The sequence below is a fragment of the Condylostylus longicornis genome, unplaced genomic scaffold (assembly GCF_029603195.1).
Source record: "Condylostylus longicornis isolate FDR11 unplaced genomic scaffold, ASM2960319v2 ptg000044l, whole genome shotgun sequence".
Taxonomy (NCBI): Eukaryota; Metazoa; Arthropoda; class Insecta; order Diptera; family Dolichopodidae; genus Condylostylus; species Condylostylus longicornis.
This window is the reverse complement of record NW_026578013.1, coordinates 11,191,263-11,212,210: the sequence shown is the minus strand read 5'-3', so window position 1 is coordinate 11,212,210 and position 20,948 is coordinate 11,191,263. Positions and strand designations below refer to the sequence as shown.

Here is a 20,948-nt window from a genome sequence, read left to right as displayed (position 1 = left end):
CATATTTAAACTAAGCTTGAACAATATACTGTTTATGAGTTTCTCAAAAAATTTTCCTCATTAATTATGTTGTTTTGTTAGAAACATGTGTTCTCTATTATCAAGATAGGAGTGTTAAAAAATAAATATAATATTTTAGTATTTCTATTACAGATTTTGATTTAGACAATTTTTAGTTAAATATTTTAAGTCTATTTTTATTTATTTTGTCACTTTTTCACAAATTAAGTGTTAATCCGGAAGATCTGAGTGGATAATAGCTTGAATTTTAAATGAATAGGTGTATAGATCAGTGTATATACCTACATCATGTTCAAGTAGAAAACTAAAAATTTCATAAAAGGGGCAATCAAAGTTTATTGTAATTTTCATATGAGCATAAGTAGGCAAATATGTACGTTGAAAAAATGTTTTGTTTTGCTTTTTCTTTTTGTATATGTGCTCTGTTAATATGAACTTATTTAAACCAAGTTTCTGCAATAGTAACTAGTAGCTGAAGTGAGATATTTTGTTGTTGTTTGAATATTATTATTATAATTTAGCAAAATATTTTCACTTGACGCAGGTGTAATTTAATTTAAAGACATTTTTTTTATTTTTGTTGCAACAACAACAACACATACAAAGTAGATGTTAAAAAACAACGAAAATTGTGATAATGATAGAAGAAAGCTAGACATGGGTTGTCACTTAGGATATGAGATTGTGCGTACGTGTGTATATAAGAAATACAATATTAATGCTAGAGGCATAAAATTTAAAATTCAGTTTTTCATATAGTTTATAAAATACGTAAGAAATTTAAATTGTAGTAAGATATGAACTTTTTTTAAAATATACGATTGGGGGGATGAGTGTCGAAGTAGAAAAAAATTATTTTATTAATGAAAAAGCACAAGAGCTTTAATAATTTAAAAAAAAAACTAAAGCTCTTAGTATACATATATACATAATATATATTTATGTAAAAATAAAACTGATTGTGTGAATGAAAATGTTGTTAAATCAACCAATTTATTGTTGCTTCAATAGCAGTGAAAGAAAACGGAGGCACGAAAATAATCAGGTTCAATTAAATATTGTGTAATCTGAGATATAAAAACGTATTTGGTAAAGTTCTTGAATATTTTACAAAGGTACAATATATTACAGAAGCAAATTTTTTCCGGGGAGATCGTGAATACGCAATTATTCGACTCTCCCCTCAAGCAGAATGTTAAATCTGCCGCAGGCATTGACACTCCACGGAAGAGAACGTGCCGACCGAAAAGGACTTCAGACCCACATCACGCCACCTCGTCAACAATTTCGTTGCCCCTGCGACCCAGTATCCGAATTGGCACTACTCTGTTCGTTGATGCCAGTCCAAACAGTGTGATCAAACAGCTCCGATCTAGCTTAGATATAACGTGAACCGATTGGGGCATCGATAACGCCGCTCGTTTTTTGAGAGCACATCGATGGTGCGATTTCTATATCTCTTGGTATCTTTGGATAAAGAATAAGGCTGTGATTCCATTATAATTAACTAATTATGATATGAACCGCATTAATTAATAAATTTTTAATATTAATAATTACCTGACAGTAATTTTTCAGCATTACTATATGTATTTTGGGCAACGTTTTCAAAATGTTCATGACTCTTTTGATAGACTCTTGCCTTTTGTAAATTTCTACCAATACCAGTATTTTTACGTAAAAATACTTCACCATGATTTTTTAACCAATCTAATACTTGTTTAACATCTTCTTGAAATAATCTTAGAGCTAATGTTTGGTGTAATCTAATTTTTTCTTGATGCCATTTCGCTTCTAATGAACGATGATGGCCGAGTATTTGATGTATCACAGCTAAAACATGTGAAGCACCTTCACTATAATCGGCAGCTGGATTTTGTCTTTCATATTTATTATAACTTGAATTTTTTCGATGATCTGGAACACCAGGAGGAGGTGGTTGATTACATACCTGAACTAAATGATCTAATTGATATAATAATTTTTTACTAGTTGAATGTACTTCGGTATAGGCCTGGCACATTGCCTCATATAATGATTGATGTGTTCTAATTGCAGTTTCTAAACTTTGTATATCAGATGGTAATGGTTGTGATGCTTGACATGCTGCAGCCCATGATGAAACACTATTACAATATTGTTCAGCTTTATGATGAAATAAAACACTTAATTGTAAGACAGCGGTTCGTTCATCTAAACCGGCAGCAAAATCTTTCCATGTACGATCTAAACGTGTTGCTAATGTTTTAATATGCTGTGCAGCATAATGATTACTTTCAATTAAACGTGCAGCAACCGCTAATATCCTATCAATATTTACAGAAACATTCATTGAAGCAACAGCAAATTTTTGATGTTCATCTTGTAAACTTTTTGCAACTGAATAGTTATGTCCAATTTCAACGTAACTCATTTGAAAAACATCCCGATTATGTAATATCCAATCGAACATTTTCTCGCAATCTTGCTCAAACAGACGCCATTGAAAGCATTGATCTAATTTGGTTTTTTTATGTTGCCACATTGTTAATAAATGTTGTTGACCGTTATGTATTAGTTCAATTTGTCGCATTGCAACTTTAATTGCTGCTGACATATCTGGATTTGCAACAGTTGTTGGTTGATGTGCTGAATTTTGTTGTTGCTGATGATTTGATTGCTGTTGTGACTGTTGCTGCGGTTGCTGTTGATTTGTTGAACGATTATAACCAGCTGGTGATGATGATGATGAATGAGATCCATCATCACATATTCCAGATTGTTGCTGTTGTTGTTGTTGTTGCTGTTGTTGCTGTTGTGATTGTTGCTGTTGATGATGTTGATGATGATGTGATGTTATAGTATTTAATTTTGCAATTAATTGTTGACCTTGAATTTTAATGTCATCAACTGGTAATTTACATATTTTCTTTTTCATTTCGTTGTGATGATCTAAACTATGTTTAGCACCATTAACATCTTCAGCAAAATCATTACGTGTTAAATCTTCTTGTAAATCATCAATACGATCTACCATATCACTAGCTTGCCAAAAGAAATCTTCAATAGCTAAACGTGCTTCAATCCATTGTTGATTATCATATGGTTGTGTACCATCGAAATCTGTTGTCAGCTGATGTGTTTCAACAATTTTATTAAGGGCATCTATTGAAATTGTTTGACTTTCAAACTTATATTTATGACTAGAAACGGAGGCGCGTTGTTTTTGCCAAAAATTATCGGGTTTTATTATAACTACATTATTAATATTAGCACTAAAATGCTCTTGTAGCACTTTGAGTATTGTCTTCACATTAGTAGCACAATTGCCATTTCCTCGCATATCTATTATAATAGTAAATCCTAAGTTTTTAGCTGAATCACTAAAAATATAAGAGAAAATAGAAAAACAAAAATTAATATCAATTTTAAAATTATAAATACAAACATTTACTTATATAATATACTAAATATAGGTTTACAACAACATACCGGAACAATTTGACAATATGAAAAAGGAACGATCATAACAACGATAACAAGTTGGAACATATAAATAGAATAAAGGTTTATATATGTTCAATTTTCAGATCGAAATGATGTTCCACTTGAGAATTATAACAATCTCTTCTTAAAAGAGCTTTACGGAATTCGGAATCATATAACCTAAAAGGATTTTCTATTTGCATACTAAGTGCAGTATTATAAAACTTAACTTTCCTTAATTCACTTAATGGTGATTTTTAATCAATAAGTGCGAATTATTACAACATAAAAATTTTAATTTTATATATATATACAACCGCATTTAAGATTTCTATTTTGGCATATTTTGTTAGAATTATAAAAATCCTTAATCATAACGCCATTGTTTACCATAGCATTCTTTTTACTTTTAAAAACTATTTATTATGACATTAACGATTAAGATTATAGTCAAAAGAACAGATAACAATTAAATGCACAAACTTTACTTGAAAAAATCATATACCTCATAAAAGATTTCTTTAGGTCAGACTTTATTTTCATGCATTGTTTTCTTGCTATTTCGTTTTTTTCGAACTAATTTATATTAAGAGATGTTTGTTTTAAAAAAGGCAAATTGGAACCGCGTGAATTAAATAATTTCTGATTAAAAAAAGAAAAACAAGCAGAAATTGGAAAGAATATTTCTTTAGCTAGATTGCGTTTTATTGAAATACACTTAAAGCTGAACAAGAATGGTGTAACTTATGTTAAGTATATATTAAACCTATTATGTCTAGGGCATAATTTAATAGAAACAAGATTTTGTTATCTAAGGTTTTATTTGAGTGAAGATTTTTTTTAAGGTAATTTTGATAGTTGCATCCGGCAATTGGTACCTTAAAATACCGATAAGAATTGCAGTAAACTAAATTTTTGTACCCTTACGAACGTGTGTTCGAAATGTATATTAAATTTCCCTTACCGTTTGTAACGCTAAGATATAATGGTCTGATATATAGACTTACGTAAGTATATGTTTCAGACCAACGTCGAATTCTGAGTCGATTTAGCCTTGTCTGTTCGTTTATCCGTCAGTCCATCTGTCCCAACGATAACTTGAAAAAAAATTGAATTGAATTTACCAAATTTTCACAAATGATTTATTATAGTAAATGCCAGAACCCTATTCAAATTGCATATGATCGTGATACTGGTTAGGGTAGCTGCAACTTCAAAATTTATTTGACTATATCTTAGAAACTATGAAAGCCATGATATTGAAATTTCACACAAGCGAATATATCTTAGTCGGGCCTACTAAATTTTACAGCTAGCATTTTTTAAGTTTTTATCGAATGGCATGATTTCTAATACATGCTACCTTCACTTTTACAAAATTATTTTAATGCCGCTCAATAATTTATTTACATAATTTATTATTTACAAAATTTGAAAGAATGTAAGTACATTATGTAGATTTGAAATATATTCTTTTCTTTTAAGAAGTAAAAGATCCAGAAGTGAGTACTATCGGAAATTACGATTACGTAAGTAATGTTATTAAGTAATGTAGAATGATGAAATCTTTTCCTAGTTTAGTTTTGTTTCTGAAAGATTACTTATACCGTATTAATGCAAAAAGTGCATACGTTCTAGCTAATTTTGCAAACGAGCACTTTTTAACAATTTAAGTGTGAACCTTATATTTTATAGAGATTTAGGTTTGGGTAATCAAAATGATGCTCTACTGGAAAAAATTCTCTTGTTCAACTGAACACTGTATTGTATATAGGAGGGATCTTAATATGATAATTTTATTGGTTTGAAAATAAATAACATCACGTCTAAGAGTGAAATGAGGGTATATTATACCATTTACTTAAATGTTAGTAATAAATGACTGACTTATGAACTTTCTATTAAAAATTATACTAAAATTTTAATAGAAAAGTCAACGAACAGAATGGCTATTGAAATCCTTGCAAATTTAAATAAAATCTCCTTCTATCTTGAATCTTATATGCCTATTCAGCTTTTATCTGAAACATAAAATATTTTAGATACAATACACACATATATAGGTATATATGTATGTATATGTTCTATCTTCATTTCAATATTATTGTTGAGAATTTGAAATAAGAAAATAATCCGAAAAATAAAAAAATATTTTCATTTAATTGTATTCCCATAATTTAAGCAAATCACATATTAAAACTATAACTTAACATACACTTATACATAGTATAATAATGCTCTGCTTTGTATATATATGTTCATATATTACATAAATATAATTTGTATATAACTTAATAAAGTTCAAGTGAATCAGACCAATTATGTTCATTGTGAATTTGAATTTATATTTATTGGCATCCAACAATCAATTCTTTGTTGCATTTTATTTTAGTTATCATTTCATTTTTAATACATATATACAGATATAGTACTAGTTATATATATATAGTTATAACCTCACATCACATTATAAAATCAGCAAACTAATATACATATTCTTATATGGAATTATATTAAAAATGGACCTCCACTATTGAAATTGTATTTACTTATACATAATATACAGTCGAATCAAGGCAATTTAAACAAAATGACTGGGGTAAAACAAATAAAGCAATTCAATCAAATAGTGAGGATTAAATCTCGTCCTATTAAGAAATTGTTATTTCTTATGTTTTATATGAAAAATTTTAATTAAAAATTAGCAAGTTAAGTATAAGACTGATACTTTTAGAACTTTGGATTTGTCATTTATGAGAAAAGTCTTATTGAACGAAATCAAAAATTTTCAAATGAGTGGTCCAAAATTACGGTTAACAAGAAGAATTTAGTTAACATAATCAAATCTTCTTACAAATTTATTAAAAATAGAACATTTAAAGTCGCAACCTTTTTGGGTTTATGTAACTCAAAAATTTCTTATGATTTCAGCGGAATTACCACTTAAAAGCTGGGATTTAAGGAAGAGAAAGTAAGTTAAGTGAAAATTTTCTTTAAAAAAATAATCTATACAAGATTGTTTCTCTACAATTGTAGAAGAGAAATTTTCTACTTGTTTAAGAAATTTTAGCTTTCTATCTCAAATCTTTATACTTGAAAAAATAAACAGAATTAAACTAATTGAAAAATTTTTTAATAAAATTTTTTTAGATGTATCATTTAAACTTCAACAAAATTGCATCATGAATGAATATTTGGATATGGATTAAATTTTGAGAGTTACCAACTTCGGCTTATGCAGTTTTTAATTGTAATTATGGTGAAACATTGCTTTAATAATAATTTATATTTAAAACAAGCTAGAAATCGAAATTGTAGATCGAAATTTATAAAGTTTCAAATCGAAATTATATTTTCAAAGTAGAAATGAAACTACTATTGTATTTAAATTTTTTCAGTTCCATGTTTTACTATCAAAACTTGATTAAAATTATTTTAGTATGCCATAGATGTAGTTAAATCAAGTCGTAAATATATTGAAAATGCGAAACTTATGAAAAGTAAGGGAAAATGAAATGGTGAGTAAAATGTATTAGAAGTTCTAAATAAAAACAAAACCACAGTATCAGAAAACTCAATAATTCTATAAAAGGTTCAGTTACCATAACTTTACTGTGTACGCTAAAAACGTGCTTATATGTAAAAAAAAAAAAAAACATTATAATCCATATTCATTATGCTTTTGGGGTTGGGGGATCTTCATTTAGAATTAAATTGATTCTCTAAATGAACTAATTTAAAAACAGAAACTAAATAAAATCGCTATAAATAATTTAAGTAGGTAATTTTTGATATTAATATTTATTATGTAGAAATATATAGGGTGATATAAAAAAGTTGAACTCGGTATTAAAATTTACAAAGTCACCATTTGAAGCCTTTCATATTTTGGCATTTATTTTAATTTTATTCACTTTTATTCATTACGAGAATTCTTTAAAAAAAAATTTATACTAATAAGAGCATTCTCTATCATTAAAACCTTTGATAACACGTGAACTTTCCATTTAGTACTACAAAAAAATCTTAGGAACTGGATCTACTTATAAATTATCGAATATTATTCAATAAGCAAACCACCATAATTTAAAATGTAGCAGTATCAAATTAATTTTAGTTGAAGTGATTTCTTTCATAAAGATTTTTAATCGAATTTAGCTACACACATTAAAATTTTTGGGATTACTGTTTCCATAGAAGTCCGATAACGCCCTTTTGTATGTACTCGTATATATTTATTGATTTTCCAGCTATGACTTTTGATAACATCTGTCGAAATGGTTTTAACCAAAACTTTAGTACCATGGCGCTATTACCGTTATTTATCTTTATTACCGACCGCATTGCACACAATTAAAGAGATTATGTGATGGCACCTAATTTCGGACGTTAAATTTTCGTTGGTCTATTTTTAGACAGATGTCGGTCTATATGCTTATCTCCAGTTCGTGTGAAATGATTTTCAGGAAATTTTATGTATGAGTTTATTTTAGGTATGCTAAACAAGGCAGTAAGAAATTGCGGTCTTTTTTTGAATCAGATTTTTTTGACATTGTAACAGGTATAAGCTTACTAAAATTTTAGGTTTGATTTTATGTTCAAATTTAGTTTGAAGCCTTAAATTCCGAATAAAATGCATTAAGAAAAATAAATAAACATTTTTAACACAATTAACTAAAATAATTTGCGAATAAACTTTTTTAATTTCATTTGATGATAAAGAACAATTTTTTTCCATGTAATGGTTTCAACACGAATTCCTAACATTCTTGAATGAGTTGATGTAACAATAATTTATGTAATAAAAAAATTTACACTAAATTTATAATTTTTTAATGCATCCTGTAGATAGAAAAAGTTGCCTTTGTTATATTTAATTTAAATTTTTTAAATTCTTCTATTTTCATTTCCATAAGATTTAAATTGATTTCAAATAAAAATTTTAAAAGCTTTATTTAATATAAAACATTTAAATTTATAATTAAATTTTTAATATCTTCTAAAAATAACAACAAAAGCAGAAGAAATAAAATGGCGCCAAAAAGAAAAATTATTATAAATTTTATAGAATATTTTCAATTGAAATTTTAAATCGATTTTCTCACTATATTTGTTACTTCTTTAACAATATTATTGCGTTTACATTTTTACTATATTATATGAAAAGAATAATATCAATCAGATCCACTGTTGGATAAACCATAGAAATGAATAATGTAAATTTTGTTAATTTGAAAAATGAGCGATTAAAATTCGTCTGTATATGTAGAGTTGTAGAACGTTCAAAGTTTAGTTAAATTTCCAAATGCACTAAGCAATATTTTATAAATCTGTATTGGATGTGTAGTTAGCACACTAAATTTTTATGTTAAAAGTTAATTGTTTAAGTGTTAAGGCTATCGTTTCAACAAATTAATCTAGAATGAAGATTTCAAATAAAATAACTAAGTCACAGATTATCATTATGTTGTATATACATACACATATACTAGATTACTATTCTTCATACTACATTTAATTGATAATTGAAAAATCATATTCACTTCTAATAATATCAAATATAATAAGATCTACTGTTTTGACCCAGTTAATTTTACTACCCTCAATTGATTTGGGCAACCAACCTGAATTTCTTCTAATATTTTAAAGTTTACATATTTTTTATAATTTAATTGCATCCCCATTAATACAAAAATCCGTTAAGAGTTATATGCCTCTTATTAAAAATATACTTATGAAAAATTCATCTTTTTACTGATCTATGAAAATGCATATTACGTAGATGCATACATTGAATTAGAACTGTTTGAATTTAATAAATCATACTAAGTATATTAATTATTAATGTGGCAATACTCTAAATAGTTGTTGAATAACAGAGTTTACTTTAAAGTAGTGGACAACCTATTTTATATTTTCTAGGATTTCTGTTTAAATTTCGATATTTTAGCAATTAAATTCAAATTTATCTACTAAATTATTCTATTAACTGAAGAAAATTTTGAAAAATTTAAAACTTTAAAAAGTTTTACTAATATTATTTAGAAATGATTGAGATCTCACAATTTTAATATTAAATAAGTACTAAATGAAAAATCTAATATACAAAGCAGACATAAAATCATAATAAAATTATCAATAAAATTCCATTGTTTTAAAAATTTATTGCCAAGTTTTATTTAACAACTTTTTGTACCGAATATCACGGATATTTGTTTGTTTTCTCTATAAATATGTATATGAAATATTTTGATTGAAAATGCTTGTATGGAATCAATCATACAAAATTAAAATGTCGTAATTAAAAAATTTATAGGCGCAATAGGAATTGCATTACACCAAAAAAATTTTAAAATTTAATTTTAATGTTTTTTATGAAATGTTCTATGCTCTGCAAATTGATTACAGGAGAATAAAATGCTATAAAAAATTAAATTGACACTACGTAAGCTGTAGTTTAAATAAGGTATTAGCTATGACAATCAGAGAGTGAAATTTTTGGTGCTCACTCATATTTAATAATAACGTTAATTAAAATCACAAGCCTCACAATTATTTTGAAATATAAGAGTAATAGTAAAAAATTATACCAAACACGAACGAAGTAATAAAGTTTTTCTGTAGCCGGATTCTAGACCCAAAAACCAGTTAACTAAGAATATAATAAAATTCACAATTGAATAAAAAATTACTAAAATTTCACAAAAATTATTTTAAGTTTCTATTTGAACACAAATTTTTGTAAAAGAATAAATGACGCTTTTAATACCGCCTCACAAAATTTACATTCATATTTATAAATAAATATACGTACATATATATATATATACGTAATTGAATATGTATATAACTTTAAATACGTATATAAATGTAGCTTGAACTTCCAAAAATATAATCTCAAAAACCCAATAGAATGTATGCTAAACCCAAATACCGTATTTTAAACAAACAAAAACATTTAAGTAGGTGAATATCAGCGCACATAAATTATATATGTATATACGTATACATACATACATACATATATGTGAATGTATGTATAGTAAACCTTTAATACTTTTCAAACCATTCTTTTTAACGATCAAAAATGAATTAATTAATTAGAAGTTTTGTTTTTTTTTTTAACTAAAAGTATACAACAAAATTCCATGATAAACTCAGGCACTCTTCTCTTCATTTCTTAAACAATATTTAAATTTATAATATCGTATTACAGACACACACAGAACACCAATAAAAAATTATAATTTAAAAATATTCGAAATTAATTCTTATAATGTGATTATAATAAATGAACATTTTTGATATAATTTCGAGGTCATCGAAAACTATAGACACATACCAATACATATACCTACTTACTTAGAAGGCAGTATGAACATAAATTTACATACAACTCATACACATACTTATATTTAATATTCATATTATACTTTTGAAATTAATAAAATAAATAAAAACAAAAACGACAACTTCTTCTCTCTTTTTTCTTTTGTGAATTCTTAACATTTTTGAATATCCTAATTGAAAAGAAAATTAAGTATGTATTTTATCCTTAAAGTCTTATCTGCATTAAGTGATAATAAATTGATGCAAATTTACTAGCTACTCAAATACTATTAAAATTTTGGTTTGTTATTCAAATTTGTGAGGTTAAAATTGGAATGGGGCAATTCAATGGCTATATATTTAATGTTTTGTTCTTATGTAATTTAAATGTTCCTATATACTTATGTACCTGCATAATTTTTAGGAATGTGACGCTTTTATATCCATAATAACAAAATACGATATTTTAATTGACAAAACCTTCTACAATAAGAATTTTACTACAGACATATCTTTCAACCCATAACTAATCATTTCTAAAGAAAAAATTAATTTCCTGAACACAAAATAACTTAATTATTTAGAATTATTTAAAAGTTCTGATTTATATTAATGTCATTTAATGTTTCTTGCACTTAAAATTTTAAAATCTGTTATGTAGAGAACCTAACCAAGCTATCGCAATGTGTACTTTCTGAATAATGCCATTTAGTAAAAGGGTTAAGTACATATTTTTCGAATTTTAAGAAAAATACATATACATATGTATCAATCTTAGTGAATTGAATTAAGAAAAAAGTAGGTTTATTAAATATACTCACTTGGTGTAACCGCTGGCAAATCGATTTTCCCAAAAATTTTATTCGGTCGAATTTTTCTTAGAAGGAACTGAAATCATTATATAAATAAATAAATAAAAATAAATAAAATTGAGATACAGGAACAAAACACGGACACACAGACCTACATATACGTAATTTAAGTTTTTCAGAAGTGCAAGGTTCCACTGCATACCTACGCATTCTGTCAAATTTGATTTTCCTAAGAATATATGAAATTGAAGAAAGTTTCGTTTTAAAATTTAAAAAAAAATTATTCTATGGTGATGAGAATGAGAAAGATTTTTCAATTTGGTCTTTGAAAATTTTAGTTGATGAAAAGATTAGTGCAAGAGCAACATTTCCAAGATAATCCTCTTAAACTTTTATCAAAATTACGAGGATTTTCTTAAGTGAAAGTAAGGTTTTCATTGTTGCTAATCTGTTCAAATAATTTTTTCTTTTGAATTTTAAGAATTTTCAATTGTATTGGTTTAATAATTTAATATTTTTTTTAAAATCAGAATCTTACTTATTTAAAAACAATCCATTGGATAGTCCCCTCGTCACTATATAAACTACAAATATTTTTACTAATGTATGTATGTGTATGTAAAATATGGAAATTATTTTATTAAAGAAGAAGATTTCCAATCTCATAATTCGCAATACGAGTAGAGCATAAATGAGATGAAGATGATGAAATACATAAAAATAATCACTACCATAAATACATAACTATGTGTGCCTTATATGAAATTGTCTTTATGTATATTTGTAAGTATATATATACATACATACATACATACTATAATCAAAATCTTCTTATAAAAACTTTTTTTTTACATTTTATTTACAAAAAATAACTCAATAAATTTTTGAAATATTTTCATTTCTAACCATTTTTATTTGTGTTTTGGTTGTTCTATATAAATTCAAAAAAAAAAAAAAATTTATCTTCTATCATCATTCCCGTCTATAGTTATTGTTATAAAAATGCGACAAAAAACCAAATTAAAATATTCAGAATATTTTTATCTTTAACAAACAACAAATATTGTACAATTTAAAATAAAAGGAAAAAAAAACGAGCCATTGATTTCTTTAAAAGGGAATTTTTGTAAAAACAACTTGTGTACAGTAGAATTTTTATTATTCGAACTCTACAAAAGTGGGTCATATACAAAATACTTAATCAAAATTTTTATTCTTGAATTTGAAATGGAGTGACTAAGATATTTTGGATTAAATTCACAAATTCTTATCCGAATGAATCGAATCAACTGGCTTAAACTGAAACAAGTGTTGAAAATTGTGTTGAATGATTGAAAATATGCAGCATAATTTTCCTATAGCGCAAACATGATAAAATTTATAACACTTCACATTAATGTGTAATCACTATTTGAAACAAACACTGATAATGACATGCAGCATATTTTTTAAAAACTTTGTTACAAAATTAAATAAGCAAAAAAATCATAATTTTCTTTCTATTACATTGCACTTGAAATGCTCAATAGTTTATTAAATTTTCTTTCTGTACAACTCTTGTATTCGGGTCAAAATTTAAAAGTTTGCACAAATGAATTTTTTTTTTTCCAAATTATTTTTTTAGAATTTTTTATTAAAATAATTTTTTTATAGTTGCCTAATATATAATGTACAATCTCCTCAAGTGGTCCGGAGGTTTTGTAAATATTTTAGAAATTATAACCAAAAAAGTAAGCTCAGGTTTGAATTTAGTTCAACTACGTTACCGATAAAAATATCTTAAATTTTTCGATCTCTTCAATGGAAATTATTATTTTCATATTTTACTCTCATTTGTAATTAAAGTTATAAATAAATTTATTCTGTAATATTGAAAAATCATTTTTATAAAAAAATAAATTATAAGTTATTTCAACTGTGTTACTAATTTTAAATTTAAAGTTTTTATTTTTAAAATAAAACTATTTAATAGTTTTTTTCTTGCAGGAATTTTTACATAACTGCTTTAGAAATTAATTTTTTATTCTAAAAATGTCCATAACAAAAAAATTAAGAGCTTAAATTTGAAGAAAAAAGTTTAAAACAATATTTTTTTTTGATTTTTTTTGTGACAAAACAGTAACGCAGTGGAAAATATAGTAACACTGTTGAAAAATTTGATTCAGTCTTCAGTATATTAACAAAAAAAATTAAAACAAAAACAGTAAATTTCATGCTGTTGTTTAATATGCTAAGATATTAACTTTTTTCCTCTCGATGAAGTTGTATATATTCGGTTAAGTTTTTCATTTGCATTTTTAACAATATACATATTTAAAATATAAATAGATAGTGGCATTTTGTATAATAATCAATAAAATATGTTATCGCCTATTTGTATGTAAAATTATTAAGAATTTATTCACCAACTGCCTTAACAATCAACTTTCTTACCATGTCTTCAGTAGTGTTACTTAAATTTAGTAACACAGTTGAACAGTAACGCAGTAGAATATTTTAAAATAAAAAGTATATTAACATAAAACTACAACATATTTTTGCATTTTAAAGTATACAGTTGGTTAGTTTACTTGGTTTGCTTAATAATATGCCACTTTTTTGAATTTTCAAAAAAAATATTTAAACAAAAACCACGTAACACAGTTGAAAAAAGCGTTTTACATTCACGGCAAAAAAAATTCAAACTATCTCCAGCGATGTGTTTGGAACAACATTCACCACTAGCCCGAACAGACTTATTGCGTATTCTTTAAAACAAATAATGATGCCAAAATATTTAAAAAAATGATTAATTTTAAAAAATTTTATGATGTAACATAGTTGAAGTAACGCAGTTGAACAATTCTAGTGACACACTTTTTTTCTGTTAAAATTACATTAAAATAAATTAAAACTTAAAAACTAATTTTTGATTTTTATTTAAAAATAATGAAATAATTTTGCAATGTAATTTAAAATATATCCTTCTGTGGGGGAAGTTCATGAAAATTTAAATTGAAAATTAAAAATGTGGTCTGTGACAAGTTTCATTTATATGAAAACAGAAAACGCGCTCCGACAATTTTCCAAAATTTTCCAAAAATACTTACTTTTGCAATCTAAAAATTTTTTTTATTTAAAATTAAAGATTTTATAATTTTTATTTTATTAATTAAAATTTGATTTATTTTCTAAAAAAGTATTTATTTAAGCTTACTTTTTTGTGACGCAAATGTGCTAACTTTTAAATTTTCACCCATTCCCTAATTGGAGTAATCACTTACTTAATTATTAAATTTATTTCATAATATAACTAAATTCTAATGTTCATACTTCGTGATGAAATCGGGACCTATAATTTTGCATAATCTATAATTTTAATTTAGACTAAATTAATAAATGTAGTAAATTTTAATAATGAATTCAATTACGTCTGTTATAAAAAATTGTTCTGAAAATCTATAGTATTAATTTTTACTTTATCACATTTGAAAAAGTTTTACTGTAAAATATGCAAATTTTATATAGAATTTTAAATTTTCAATTTATCCAAATCTCTTCTTTTATATGTATCTTTATATAAAAACTCAAATATTTAAAATCATACGTTCCCAAATCATCAACACTAACTAATCAATAATCACTTCTTACCTAAACACAAATAAAAAGCAAATATCAAATATAATTTGTAACGAAAAATTTTAAAACCCGTAAAATAAATTACCCAAAATGATGTTTTTTTTTTGGCAAAACATAATGACCTTTTTTTTCTACTTTTTATGTTAAATAATTTTTTCAAGAAAAATACAATACAATATGGAAGTTCTAAGAGTAGAGCCGCCAAGTATATTGATTCTTTAACACTTCAACTATTTAATGTATTAGATTATGAAATATTAGTATAAGTACTGTGGACATTTCTATACTTTCTTATTTCTTACACAATTCGTGAGCTTTATAAAGTACGAATTTGTTCCTTATACTCTGAAATATGAGAGTTTATATTTCAGAAATTTGATTGGAATTCATGCTTTAGTGAATTATTCACAAGATTTATTAAATCAGTAATGAATCACAGTGGTGTATGTTATTTGTTTTGACAATTACGAAACTTTACTCATAAATGCTTTTCTACAATAACGATTTGAGCGACGAATTGCCTTCTTCAAAACAATTGCTATACCTTGCAATATACGTTAAAATCCCTTACACACATATTTTGCTGCTTTTTAATAGTAATTTCCAATACGAGTAAAATTTTTAAAATTATACTTAATACGAAAATCCGTTCGAGAACTCTATTTTCGACTATGAATCTCGAAATTTCAGCTCACGGCAAGTATTGCAATTATTTTTAAAATCATCCAAATATTTTTAATTAGCAAAGATAATATAAAGGAACACATATGAACTCCAATACTCTAACAGCTTTTTCGAAAATTTTAAGAAATAAATTATAAAATATAAAAATTATATAATAAAAGAATATAATAGCTTACCTAAAGACCAATTATTCAAATTCAAGTTCGGATTCGACAATCATATGGATCTGCACAAAATTAAAATTGAATTGTTTCTTAACATCTTTTAAGAGTAGGATTGATTTCTGAGTACAATCGCGTTGAACCGTACATTGGGACCTTAATTTACACATGTATGTATGTGTGACAATAATTTCTTTAATTCTCTTGCGATACTATTGTAAACTCATTTATGTAATGCTTATGAAAAAAATCAAACGTAATCACTTCTTAATTGTTAATAAACTAATTCGAATTAATAATTAGGTACTTCGAAGAAAAAATAGTATTTTAATAAAAAATTATTTAATTTCATAAATTACAATTTGTCAAAATTGAAATCAAAAAAACAAACATAAGAAAAAAAGAAAACTTTGATTTTTATTTTATTTAAAATTTAAGTAAAATATTATTTCGAAAATAATCAAATATTTTTCGGTAAATCGATAAACAAAACGTAATATTTATTCAGAAAAAATTATAAAATTGAGAATTTTAAGAAGAAACGAAATAAATTGAAATTTCCCAAAAATCATTGAATTCGTTGATAAATCGAATATCGAAGGACGAACATAATATTCAAGAAAATTACAAAATTTATTGCTTTTATTATGAAAACTTTCGATGAAAAAACAAAAAAATAAATTTTAAAAGAAAAATTAAATTTATAAATAAAAAAATTTTTAAAACTTTTAAAAAAGTTTTACTTATGTAAAAAAAATAACAAAAAAAATTGTACTAAAATTTTCTCTCTGCGGGTCATTTTATCAAAAAACAAAAAAATTAATGTGAATTTTCGGATTGTTCAAATCCCTTTTCCCCTTCTTTTCCTCTCCCATTGGTATTTCTGGTAGTTTTTCCTTTGAAAATAATAGAATGAAAAAGAAGAATATTTTATAATTTTTTTCTTTCTCTTTTTTTCTCTTATTTATCATTTCATTCCAAATATCGAATACCAGAGTACATACACGTATTTAGTAGGTATGGTATGTACTGCTACTTTTTATAATTCACTAAATTTTTTTCTTTTATTTGCCATTTCCGATTTCCATATTCCATCCAGTATTTCAAGGGGTGAAAAAGAAATAGAAAGAGTTAATCGATATAATTTTTATTAGGCAAAATAGTAGCCAGTTTTTGTTGTTTAATTTAAATCAAATCAAAAGAACTAAAATGAATAGTAAAGGGGAACAATACAAAAGTTTCAAAGTTCTTGTATTTTCTTGTATTTTATTTGTTTTTGAATGCCAAGGTTTTTAAAAACTAACATAATTTACATTAAACTACGGTATGTACAAAGGTTATATATATGGAAGTATGTATTTACTTACATACACTTTTCATTATTTTCATGTAATCAAATATATTGCAACCATAATAGAACACTACCTACAAATAACTCATTGTATGTAAACGAGGTAGTTAAGGAAATATTAGTTGTACTGTAAATAGGAAGGCTAAATGTAAAATGAATTAGCTATAGTTATTTTCGCAAAATTTTGCTACGCTGTTCGTTACAAATTAATTTTGATAAAATACTAGAAATTTGTGAGACGCTTATTATCCGAATATGATCGGAATAGCATCGATTTTACGAAATAAATCATAACGGGAAATTTACTTATTTGCAGCGTTCCCACATGGATACAATTGTATCCATTTGGATACATTTTTGCTTTAAATTTGAGCTTGGATACAAAGATACTCAAATCTGCTAAAATGCCGAAATTGGCTACATTTTAAAATTTTGCTGAAATATGGATACATTTTTTTTCAACCACTAAATAAATATTACAAAACAGTTAAAATGCTGCTAATATTAAATCGCGAAGTTGCTTTATCTTCCATAAATGTTATTTGCTGGCTTTTCCAGAACGTACAAGAAATATTTTAGTGTAAGCTAGGTGTAATAGAAAATGCATTGGATGTACATGTTTTTTAAAATTTGTCCGTTTTCATGGTGAATCATCTTTACCGCATAGTTTAACAACTGCAGAACTTATACATATGTATTTTCTGACTTTATTTAAAATGTAATGGAACTTGCATGTGATTTCTTAAAGAATTTACTATAAGTAACAAAACTCATATTGTGGAATAAAGCAAATTATTAATTATGGGTTAATTTGTACAAAATACGACGACTTATTATAATAATGCTATTTTAAGAGGTTGGATACATTTTGGATACACTTTTTTCTCGAAATTGGATACATTTTGTTTTGACCGAGTGGGAACACTGCTTATTTGTATAAAATAAACCAATTAACTATTTTTTTCAATCTAATTCTGAAATTGGATATTTTTAAGAAATTTTTACAAATTTGTCGAATTTGAGAAGATAACGTTTAAATTACAAAATTTTTGAAATTTCGAATTTTGAATTTCCAAATTCGGACTTTGAAGGAAACAGAAATAACCGGAATTTTTAAGTTAAATCAATTAAACTCAAATATAACTACAATGAAAATTCGTTATGGCTATAAAATTTACCTGGTTACCACCAATATAAAATTCGAAGATAATTAAAATTGTCATACTTTTACGGGTGCGATAATAAGCATGCATTTATACATATATGAATTTGTATATAAACAAAAAGCACATTGTAAATACAAAAATATTCATTTAAGGTCATATAGGAAAATGGGACATCAAAATACACCAAAAATAATAGAAAATTTATAGCATTTAATTTATTGACGTAAAATACAATGCATTTAAATCAAATAACTTTGTTTATACATTCAAACATTTTTACATACGTATTTTCATTGTAAAAACGACAGCGGTTTAATAAATATGCTCAAACAATTACAATGGTTAAATTGAGTAATTACGGTACCAGAACGCGTATTATTCGAAAATTCGTTTTATGAATTAATAAAATGGTAAAAGTGATTTTACCTATTTGTTATTAAATTTGCTTTTATTTTCATACTCGAGTATGCCGCCGATTTTCTCGTCGGATTTACTGGCATTTTTAACAGTCTTGTTGTTGTTTTCTTTTTTTTTTTTAAATAGCCAATAAAGGGAAAATCTTTAATTTTTTATTCATATTAAATAATTTTGTGCTGTACACCAAATTGACGAATCAACGAATGAATATCTTATTAAAAATGTTGACCATCTTTTCACTTTCCAAGACGAAATTTACTTTTTTTTTATAGAATTAATAAGAAAAGAGAAATAAATTTTTTTCATTTCATTTATTAGCTTAAATATAATTCAAAAGTATTATGTATATATACATATACTCGTATATGTACTCGTACAAACAAATACTATGTATGCAAGCGTACCTTAAGGAATTTTTATTTAACTGATGTGTTGTGACAGTTTTTATATTGCATTACGTCATACTTTGTAATATACGTACATGTATATATGTACTAACATCCAATGGTTGTCAGATTAAAATTAATATACATAGATTATATACAATTATAAAGAAATTATCAAAAGCAGGGTGTAGTTTGAAGCTAATTAAAGACAGTAACTAAAAGTATGATCCATTTAAAAGAATTGTTATAGTAAGAGTATTTCCAAAATATTTTGCTGGAAGCCATCAAATTATTCTAATTTTCAGCTAAAATACATAGTAATGAACTAAAATTATGTAAGCCGTTACCGGGTGCTAGAAATCTAAATTATATTCAAAATACAATACATGAATTATAAGATGCTAAAACTCTTTGGTTTAATTATGGCCCAACTTTGAATCATCTTTGAATGATGGAAAACACTTTGTTCAAATTTAAATGGGAAGCTTGTATGACTTTTTAATAATTACTCTATTTGGTTTTGATTAACTTTCTTAAATTGTAAAATTTTTGATTTTTTTTCGCTCAAATTACTATCAGAATAATTTGAATTAAGTTTTTATTATACGTATATACACGTAGACCTCTCAACTATTCTAATTAATGGTAAAAAATGATGGCTGTATGAGAGTATTAGCGCTATTATACAAACTATTATAATATCAAAACGGGCACAGATAAAGCAGAATTCGGACCCTTCATTTTTTGCAAAAAAATTTTTCTTAACTTGTGTTTAAAATTATAATTAACACGTTCTCTATCCGCTGAGCCACATATGGTTCACGAAACGTGCGCTTGATAAGCATTGATACTGAGCCATATGTGTGTCAGGGGGTATATGAAACTTCTAAAGCAAATTATTCGACTGGGCGTAACGGAACTGTACAATTTCTGCACTGGACGTGCAATCCTATGACTACAAAAAAAACAAATTATTCAAAAAACCCTGTTCGACTTGTAGGTCAATTTTGCATTTTTGAACGTGCTAAAATTAAAAATCTACAATATCGAATTAACCCTTATCTTAAATTATCAATTTTATGGTACACTTACCTAATGAAAATATTTCAGTTAAATTGCCTTCTAAGTTAAGTAAGTACTTACTTTCGTTAAATACGTTAATGAAAGAAGATAAGGTTAATAATTATTTCGAATAAAAGAATCTGTTATTCATACTTATGTACATTTTTATATTTAGAAATCTACATTGCAAACATATAACAATCTTTGACCACATAATTTGTTATTTTTACCCGAAGATTGATTACTTATTATTTGAAAATCGTCAACCGAAAACATCATTTTCAAGAAGACTAAAAAAATTTCAATTTTATTTAAAGGTAAAAAAAATTTTCTAAAACACATACATTTGTACTTTCATATACTTAGTTAATATTTATTATTAAACTATTAAAAAAGTACCATAACTATTTGAGATCCATAACCCCAAAAAAAAAAATTGTTTTTTTGTTTGCTCGTTATTCCATGCTTACTTACAT

At 25.4% G+C, this 20,948-nt stretch overlaps 1 protein-coding gene across 1 annotated transcript in view; it reads right to left on the bottom strand.

Annotated features, from left to right (window-relative positions):
• Nucleotides 1-20,948, bottom strand: part of LOC129610347 (triple functional domain protein) — a 133,665-nt gene that overhangs the window by 102,395 nt on the left and 10,322 nt on the right. Inside the window, exon 2 of the mRNA XM_055522902.1 lies at nucleotides 1,582-3,383. Coding sequence (XP_055378877.1) covers nucleotides 1,582-3,383 — 1,802 coding nt within the window. The remainder of the gene's footprint in view (nucleotides 1-1,581; nucleotides 3,384-20,948) is intronic.